At 36.5% G+C, this 10,163-nt stretch overlaps 1 protein-coding gene across 1 annotated transcript; it reads left to right on the top strand.

Annotated features, from left to right (window-relative positions):
- The first annotated feature begins 720 nt into the window (after nucleotides 1-720).
- LOC123720231 (putative odorant receptor 92a) lies at nucleotides 721-8,193 on the top strand. The gene is made up of 3 exons (XM_045676770.1): nucleotides 721-741; nucleotides 1,259-2,260; nucleotides 7,865-8,193. Exons 1-3 carry the CDS (start codon nucleotides 721-723, stop codon nucleotides 8,069-8,071), a joined length of 1,230 nt encoding a protein of 409 aa, XP_045532726.1. The 3' UTR covers nucleotides 8,072-8,193.
- Nucleotides 8,194-10,163: the final 1,970 nt, after the last annotated feature.

Raw genomic sequence — 10,163 nt, forward strand, 5'->3', positions numbered from 1 at the left:
AGAATGGGCTCGTTAAATCCTATTTTGTATATTTGAGTTTAAGATAACATGGATCTAATCAATAAAGTGAAAACTGGACCCTACTGACTTTGACGTAATGCCAACGTGTGCGTGACGTATCTCGTTGTATTTCATACAAATAAATCTAAAAGGTTATATATATTCCGAAACTAACCTAGTGAACTTCGTACCACCTAACAATAAATGTCGAGTTACAGATTAGTTGCTAATTTATGATTTTATTGAGGAAATACAATGAATATAAAACTAATACTAAGTTCACTGATTTATTAAGAAACTAATACAAAACACTTCTAAATCACGCATACATACTTGACAACCATTATATGTGTCAATCGTTTTATTACTGACATTATTCTATATTTTTAAAATATTGTTTATAATCGTATATAACATATATATTATTTTTTTCTTTAATTTGAGGAAACAGTTTACCGTGTCTAAGAAATGAACATTACATGTTTGACAGTTATGAAGCTAATGAACATTTTGTACTGTACTTTGTTTTTGTTCGTAAATTTTTCAATGTTTAGACAAATACAATTAATCAAAAACCATGAATATCGCTGCAGCCAGTATATATAATTATAACTTATAATAAGTTATAATGGTTCAAACAAAGCCAAATTTATTTTATAAATTTAATTTAATTTTATACTTCGGTCGGTTACTGTTACGGGTTGGCTGAAATTTTTCTCGATGTTTCCACCAGTGAGAGACGTATTAGAAAATTATAATTTGCATAAAATAAACAATAATAATAAATAAACAGATTCCTCGTCGATTTATTTACAAATGAACTCGTAACATAAATTAATTTAACACAATTCTGGCGAAATTTTGATATATATTTAGTCATTATCTAATACTCACGAAGAATGATTTATCTTAATACTAACGTAATCTTTCACTAATATATAACTTGCCATTTAATTATAATGTGACACACAATTTATTATTTCCTAAAGACACGATAAAAATTACCAAATGCATGGCTAATAAATTATTAGAAACCACTTAGGCATATCAGGTATGCAAATTACGTTTACGCGATAATCTGTTTAATTCAATTCTAGTTATGCAACATTAGCCGATAAGGATTTAGCAGATGGTATCATTACCGACGCCGTAATGACGCTAAAATGCTTAGCAATTTTCTCGTGATTACGCCTAATGTTGATGCCAAGCTTTCGCGTTAGAAAACGTCTTCACACAATTTATTACGTTCGGTCGTCAGATCTTGCCGGCCAGCTTTGCAACAAAGTCACTTAACATGGACAGCAGATTTAAATCATTTAATGAAACGTTCACGCGTTGTGCCTTCGCTTTGGCATTCGCCCTCATCTATCCCAACTCCCGTAACCTTAAAAAGAGAGTATATTACTTCATCGTCGTTATTTTTATTAACTCTCTCATATTGTACTGGTTTTTAATTTATTTATTTAGGTGCCTTTTTACTCTCGACATGATAAATTTCGCGAATAACATCACTATCGGCGTCCTTGCTACTCTTTTCTTCTTCAAAACACCTTACTGCTTATATAAAACGGGTATCTTTGCTAAAGTTTTAGATAAAATTTCCTACGATATGCTCAAAGGTAACGATATGGATGAGGAATACCAGGAAATATATGAACATTATATAAAAATTGGGAAGCTCGGTCAAACTTGTTGGATTCTGATACCGATATTACTGAGTTCACAGTTTCCTTTATATGCAAGCTTTTGTATGATTTACGAAACTTTTACTAGTGGTGAAGGTAAAAGATATATGGTACATGAAATGAGATTAAAACATATTGAGGATAAACAAGACGAAACGCCATATTTCGAGCTGGTGTTTGCTTATAATTTAGTGCAATGCGTCGTTCTGTCGGTAAATTTTGTTGGATTCGATGGATCCTTTTGCATCGCAACAACGCATTTGCGTCTAAAATTGAAGTTGGTGAGTCATAAAATACACCGAGCGTTCCGGGACTCGAAGAACAGATACGAGTTGAAAGCGCGGGTGATAGAAGCTATAGTTGACCACCAAGATGCGCTAGATTTTTACAAGGACATACAGGAAGTGTATGGCGGTTGGCTATTCGTAGTTTTTCTACTCACGTCGTTGTTGATTTCCTTCAATCTATATCAGATATACTTAAGTCGGCGCGTTGACCCTAAATACACGATATTTGCTATCAGTGGTGTCATCCACATGTTTGCGCCTTGTTATTTCGCCTGCAAATTGATAAAGGTACCAGTTTTTTGTTTTTCGTAAATACAGTAACACGATCGTTGTTCATTTGTTTATTTTTTAGTAATCTTATAGCTACACACATACATATTATAAAAGAAAACACTTAAACAATATATGCAGACAAAACATTGTTAAACAAAATATACGAAACAGAAAACATAAGTCAAGTACATAATAGATACAAAATTAATTTAAACAAACTACAACTTAATATTTTAAAGTAAAAAGAAATTGTTACTACTGCTAAAGAAAGGCAAAGTCCTCCCATTTCCTAAAAAATTTCCTCACCCCTCTTTGGTAAGGTGGAAAATGATTACATCTTCATATATTGTATTCTAGTTAGCTAAAAACTGATTAAAGAATTACGCAGATAATTCATGTTAGTACAATCTTGATCTCTTGATCTTATCACAAGCTAAGACGCTTTTAATTTTTTCGATCATGTTCAAAATTTTCAACTGGCAACTGCTTTCCAAGCATCATTAAGGATTATTATACATTGATATCTTTAGTTTTACAATAGAATTAAACTTTATTAATTATGACGTCATCAAATTAGCTTTTAATCATTTCCCTCTTTTATTTATGCCAACTGGGCACAAGGTACTTCGCCAGTGTCGTGTAGATGGAGAAGACACGAAGGAGATTGATCGGTAAAAATAATAATTAAGCTAATTTTGAATATGCATAAAAAAATAGTTGAAATTGGATTGTTAGTTTTGAGACAGCACAGACAACACAAATATGAGTAAAAGCATTATTAAATACTGTTTACTATTAATGAATAATTATTATATATTACACTTTAATTCTATTGCTTTCTATATATTTACATAAAAATCTACAATATGGACTAAACACAAACATTAACAAACATTTAACACTTAAAGGGCGGGGGACTTTAGAGGGAAGAATGTCATAAAGAGGATAAGTTAGTTTGAGACAATTAAATAGTATGTGAGATACAGTGCCTTCATCCAAGCCACACTCACAGATAGAGTGATCCCTAATCCGGAGCTTGGCTAGATGAACAGGGGTGCAAGCATGTCCAAGACGCAGACGCGAGATTGTAGATGTAATCCAGCGATTTGCATTTCGATAATAACAAAACCAGGGTTGTCTTGGTATGTTTGGTTGGATGGAAGCATAAAACTTACCCTTAACCGATTTGGAGTCATTCCAAAATGTCTTCCACGTTCTGTCCAGATATATCTTTGCAAGAGAACAAAGATCCTGAGCTGAATTTTTAAAATGATCTAGAGAACCTGACTCAACAGCTGCTTTGGCACATGAATGAGCAGTCTCATTTCCTGGGATACCTGAGTGGCTAGGAATCCAAACTAGTATGATAGACAATCCTTTTTGATTTGATTGAAGAGGAGTTGCGGGTGCAAGGAGCATGTGATAGTCGGGTTAATCGATGCCAAAGAGGGTGGGATGATATCTGTAACATCTTGCTAACAAAGCGGTCACATAAATACTGCCGGCGGATGTGTAGAGGAGGATCAACACACTCAACCTGCAAAGCATTAGTAGGGGAGGATTTCATTGCACCTAGAATGATTCTTAGGCACCTATACTGAATTTTGTTTAATTTTCCAGCAGCTGATTTGTTAAAGGGATCCAGAACAAACATACAGTAATCCATATGACTACGTACTAAGGCATTATACAATAACTTTAAAGAATAGGGGTGAGCACCCCACCAAACCCCCGCTACTGCTCTTAGTACGTTAATACCTTTTTCACATTTTTTTATTATGTGTTCAGAGTGGGCAATTCCGTTCAGCCGATTGTCTAAATAAATACCTAAAATTTTTACTTTATCTGTCAGGTTGATTGCTTGATTTTCAAATGAAATGAGTAGAGTAGGAATGTATCTCTTCCTTGTAAAAACCACTGCCTGAGATTTGCCAGCTGACAGGGATAAGCCGTGGTCAGACAACCACTGGCCTAGATAATGCAAAGCAGCATTGATACGACAGGATACTTCCCCTATACTGCCTGAGCTGTGATAGAGGACAATATCATCAGCATATTGTAAGATATTACAAAAACTGGTGACAGACAGTTCGAGGTCGTGGGTATAAATGCTATAGAGCAGAGGGCTGAGAACTGAGCCTTGAGGGAGACCTTTCCAGACTAGTCTGGGGGGAAGAGAGGTATTATGATGCTTTATCAGAATAGATCTGCAAAATAGCAGATTACATATGAGATGAACCATCCTCGAAGGTACACTCAGCTTAAGCATTTTCTGCCTGAGCGCCGGAAGTAGGACATTGTCATATGTATGTAAGTAATATCAAGAAACACACCCACAAGGTACTCTCCTTTTGTAAAGGCTAGGCGAATGTCTGTTGTCAGTATACTGAGGCTGTCTGTGGTACTCAAACCCCTCCGGAACCCAAATTGGGAGGAGGGGAGAATATTTCTACTTTCCATTAACCATTCCAGTCGTTCCATGACAAAGCTATGGGTCGATATGAATTTGAATCTGAAGGGATTTTTCCAGGTTTGAGAATGGGAATGACTATTTGAGATGTCCAAGATGCCGGTATAATACCAGTTTCAAAACATTTGTTTATTATTTTAAGGTAGTAAAGTTTAGCTTTGTCATTTAGTCTAGCCAGGAAGGAATATGGAACGCCATCTTCCCCTGGAGTCGAATCTTTGAGACCATGAAGAGCGATTTGAAGCTCAGAGAAAGAAAAGGGAGCATCCATTTAATCGGAAGCTGGAGCTGGAATAGAACTCAGAAATGAGTCCACATAGGGAACGAAAGGTGGAGCCAATTTGTCTGCAAAGTTGTTAATTCAGTCAGAAGGGTTATTTGAAGAATCATCAACATGGTTCAGGGAACGACGGATTCTCCTCACATTTGACCACACAATAGTGGATGGAGAGCGAGGGCTAAGGGATTCACAAAATTGTATCCAACTAGATCTTTTTTTTTTCGATACTAACCTTTTAATTTTAGCATCAAGCCTCTGAAAATTATTAAAGTTCTCCTGAGACATACAAGCTGAGTAAGATTTCTCTGCAGCCCTTCTCTTACCAAACAAATCGCTGCATTCATCATCCCACCAGGGAGAGGAAAGCAGCAAATTTTTAGGAGAGTGCTTTTTGGGGATCTGATAATCGGCCGAAGATTTGAGAGAATTTAAAAATAGATCATAGCAAGACAAGACATTTTCTTCACGTTCCAAATCCGGCAGAGAGTCTACCATACAATCAATGGATTGGGCATACTCTTTCCAGTTTGCTTTTTTGAGTTTATATTTCAAAAGGGGGTTGTGGTAAGAGAGGGGTAAGGATTTGTTGTTTAATGTAATAAGTATGGGAAAATGATCACTGCCATAGGTGGACGGGCGTTCCAAGTTAGTTGCGAGGCCAGGTTAGGGGAGCAGATGGTGAGATCCACTGCAGATTTGGGATTCTGATTAGGGTATACCCTGCGAGTTGGGGAGCCATCATTGAGGATACAGAGATTGACAACGTCGAGTAAGTCAATCAGCAGTGGAGCAAACCTATCACTAGCGTGGCACCCCCACATAGTGTGATGGGTATTAAAGTCACCCATGGCTATGATAGGGCTGGGAAGGGATGATAAAATTGATTGTATCTCGGGAAGAACAGAAGAAGAAGGGTGAGGAATATACAAAGATACAAAAGAAATATCTAAGGTACGAACAGCAATAGCATTAATCTGTTCGCTATGGGTAGGAAGAGGAATTTGGGAGAAAGGGAGGGAATGCCGTACAAAGACAGCACTGCCCGCATACCCATCATTCCTGTCATCCCTCAGACAGGAGAAACCAGGTACCCGAAATCGGTAACCAGGTCTCAGCCATGTCTCCGAGATGGCAACAATTGTGGGTTTATGGAGGTTTATGAGGGAGATCAATTCGTGTTTTCTTGAACGTAAGCTTTTACTATTCCATTGAATTAGGGTTATTGGGTCCGTTTTGTAATAATTTAAAGAGTTGGGATAGGTTTTTGGCAACGTTGGGCGGTAGGGGAATTTCGCTACATGGGGCGACAATACTGAGAAGGAATTCAGAAATAAATTCTAACATTTTGCCCTGAGAGGGAAGGGTGTCAACATTATTGTTGAGAGCACAACCATTTGGGAGAGATGAGGAGCACTCACCAACAATAGTCTGGTGAGCTGTTCTATCGTACCCCTTTGCTAGAGAAGCTTGGGGACGAGAGGAGCGATAGATTGTTTGGTGATAGGAAGTTTTGGTAGGAGTTTGGGCTGTTTGAGGAGATCTTAGAGAATAGACAGGAGGCGTAAACATTTCTTTTGTTATCTCAGCATATGAACGTCGGACAGGTGGAAACTGAATTGCTGCTTCAGTGTATGAGATATTGTTCTGGGACATCACCATTTTTATGGATTGCTGTCGAGTAAATTCTGGACAGCCCTTGTCAGAAGAAAAATGTTTACCTGAGCAATGTAGACATGTGGATGTTTCTAAGGTGACTTCGCACGTATCACCTGTATGGGGCTGAGCACACCTGTAACATCTGGGCTTAGATCGGCAGACCGATTTGATATGACCAAAACGGCAGCAGTTCGGGCACTGTATGGTTGGAAGTTTGTAGGTTTCGACAGGGAGGGAAGTGTGGTAAGAGTAAATCTTAGAAGGGAGCATTTGTCCCCTGAAGGTAAGGACAACAGATTGGGTAGGCACCCAAGTGGTGACACCCTCAGTAACTGATTTTCGGTTCAGTCGCCTTGACTTTAACACCTCACCACATCTAGGAGGAAGCTCTAATGAATCAACGAGTTCGTCCATTGACCAGTCCACCGGTACACCTTTGACCAACCCCATTCTGGTGATGTTATAAGAAGGAATAATAGTTTTAAACTTGCACATAGCGAGAATCGGGTTAACCAGAAAGTTGTTGGCAGCTTCAGCAGAAGAGAACTCAACGGTAATTTTATTACGGCCTACATTTTTTACACCACCGTGTATGACAGAACAAATTTTGTGCTTATGCATAAACTGACCGAATGTAATAGCACGTAACGAGGCTCCAGAAGATGGGTCCTCTACTTCCCGGGAAACTTGGACAATGAATGGACCTTTATCATCATTAGAGTACGATCGAGGGCCATCGGAAAAGGAGGGGTGGACATATAGGTGTTGAACAGACGGGTTCGCCTTAGTGGGATCCGTAATTGTTTTTTTAAAGGAAGGCATATTTCTCTCCTCACCTTGTCGTTTGCGAGACGTAGAAAAGGTTCCCGGGTCGGGAGGTTCGGGGTCAGGATCCATTTTACTGGAACTGTAGCAACTATATAAGTTTAAATTTTATACTTTACCAGCACCAATAGGGTTAGTTTTGTGAAGATAGAACAATAACAACTATTTTAGCTTTGGAAAATCACAGAAGCACCGGAAAAAAAACTAAAATCTCACTGACACGTGCGTCAACCATCCACAACCGATTGTACGTCACCTTTTAATCATTTATACTTTTGAGTTGATTTGACAATTATATTTTTTTTACCGCAATGTATTTTTTTAAACTGCTCTGACGTTAATACCGCAATAGATTGTAAATAAACATTATTCTATTTGTTAATTTCAGTCGAGTGAAGAACTAAGCTGGGACATTTATTCCGCAGCCTGGGAGGAGTGGACAGATCCAGTGGTCACCAAGCTTCTCATCTTCATGATAGCAAAGAGCCAACAGATCCTAATTCTCACTGGAAAGGGCATGGTTCAATTCGACATGCAACTTTTCATTTCAGTCTTGCAAATGTCGTATTCATTTTTTACTTTGATAACCAGTTAATTATAAAACTTTTAAAAAGATTCATATAACGTTGTGACTTCTAGACAATGCCATTCAACTGAAGCACCCATTATTACACATATACATCATTAATTAAATACTAAAACGGATTAGTGCCATTTGACCTAGCCATAAATACTGAAACAAAGTAAAAAAAAAGTTCTATTGCAAATAAAATTTATAACTTTTACAGTGTATTAGTTTAATACATAAATATAAAACAATTGAATATTATATAAAAAGCTTATTCGAAGTGGTTTCCATTGGCTGCAATACAGTATTTTGAGGCCAGATATCAATAGAAGCACGCACTCTTTTAATGGGAAAATTCTTTACTGCCAATCGTACGGATTGTGTTAGGGATTCCAAATTATCATGGCGTTTAGAGTGATGATTTATGGCTTAATCATAATCCAGCTGATTAAGATCGGGACTAGACGATGGCCAGTCTTCAGCTCTGATGAAGTCCGAAACGTTCGTTTCCAACCAAGACTGCGTAGACCAAGCTTTATGACCTGATGCCGAATCTTGCTGGAAGGACTATTCGTTGTTAAGGGGCTTCACTATCTTCTCAAGAATGGTATCTTGATCCATTTGTGCCGATGATTTGATACCTTTTTCATAAAAGTATGGCGCAGTTGCTGCTGCATGCCGCTTTGCTAGTTTAGTAGAACGCTTTAGTAGTTGTTTCGATTTTACCACCCTATTCTTTTTTTTTTAAATATCAGTTAAGAAATGACTAGTACGTTTCTTATAGACTGCAAGTCCTAACTCATATTTTAAAATACGCGACATGGTTCTAGGTTCTACCTTCATCTTCCGAGATAAAATCTTTTGCTCACGGACAAGATTTCTTCGTATTCTTTCCCTTACTGCTTTTTCGTAAGAACACTATGTGGACGATCTTTTTCTGTCAGGTGTCAAACAGAGAAGGTCTCGTTGTGTCCATTAATAGCCCGGTATACAAACATTTTACTAATACCAAGCGTATGTTTTAAAAATTGCATTTGGCTCCATGCCTACTTTGTGTAATGCAATCACAGCGATTTGGTTCTCTTTATCAACCCACTCCATTTTAATATCGCAAAATATTGTACAATGTATTGGCGTCAAAATAAGAAAAATCATATAAAAATGACAGATTCCAAATTCAAATGTAATATTTTGTTTATTTTTAATTGTAACAGTATTTATGGCCAGACTAAGTATAGTTTTGTCCACAATTACAACATGCTAGTTTATCATTGTGACCAAATTTAATAAAAATTCATGGTTATTGTTTTCTTTATTTAAATGTATAAACCGAAATGTTATCCCGTAACTACCACCTTCGTAATATACGAAGAAGGTAAAGTGTTGTCTATCTTTCGGCCAAATAATAATTATCTTGAAATGACTTTAATATATGAAATATTTAATGTATGTCAAACACATTACGCTATTAATCTGAATGTATTTTCATCAATATAGTGATATATGTACTAAATCTCTACATAACATACAACAAAATCACTTTCTATTACACAGATATTCTAGTGATTTGACACAGGCTAAAAATGGATGTCAAATACATTGTTCACTTAGAAAACATGCAGGCATAACAAAAACTTGAAAGATATTTATAAAATTCTTTACGTCTTTAATATAATATTTGTATGATAATATTTGGCATGTACTCCAATTACAAAAAGTGATGAACGTGGGCTGAACCGAAGACGAAATAAGTATTACATAATAATACCATTTGAGAATATTCAAACAATTGAAACTCTTTGTTTGAAGCTATCAATTGGCTTTAATCGTTTAAAATATGAGTTTATAACTAACATAAATTTATGTGGAGTTGCGAAACTAAAAAAACATATGGATTATTTAAAGGATCTTAAATCTACTTCAATATAAGTGTAGTCGACCTATTGGACATTTTCAGAAACGTGAATGTTATAACTAAAGGCCTCATTTTGGCTTCAATTGTGCGATGTTTGCTAACATTTGGATTGTGCTTTTACTTATTATCTAAAATATATATATATATATGTAACTTAACTTATATTAGATTACTTTTCTACTGTCTTAATAAAATATTTTACTG

Source organism: Pieris brassicae, chromosome 2 (genome assembly GCF_905147105.1).
Source record: "Pieris brassicae chromosome 2, ilPieBrab1.1, whole genome shotgun sequence".
In the NCBI taxonomy this organism is placed as follows: Eukaryota; Metazoa; Arthropoda; class Insecta; order Lepidoptera; family Pieridae; genus Pieris; species Pieris brassicae.

What these genes read in the sequence shown, in the direction of transcription:
- LOC123720231 (XM_045676770.1), top strand. Translation starts at nt 721, where the DNA reads ATGTTTCCACCAGTGAGAGAC. An exon ending in TGTTTCCACCAGTGAGAGAC is followed by an intron (nt 742 to 1,258) that starts GTATTAGAAAAT and finishes TTCGGTCGTCAG; the next exon opens with ATCTTGCCGGCCAGCTTTGC. An exon ending in TCGCCTGCAAATTGATAAAG is followed by an intron (nt 2,261 to 7,864) that starts GTACCAGTTTTT and finishes TGTTAATTTCAG; the next exon opens with TCGAGTGAAGAACTAAGCTG.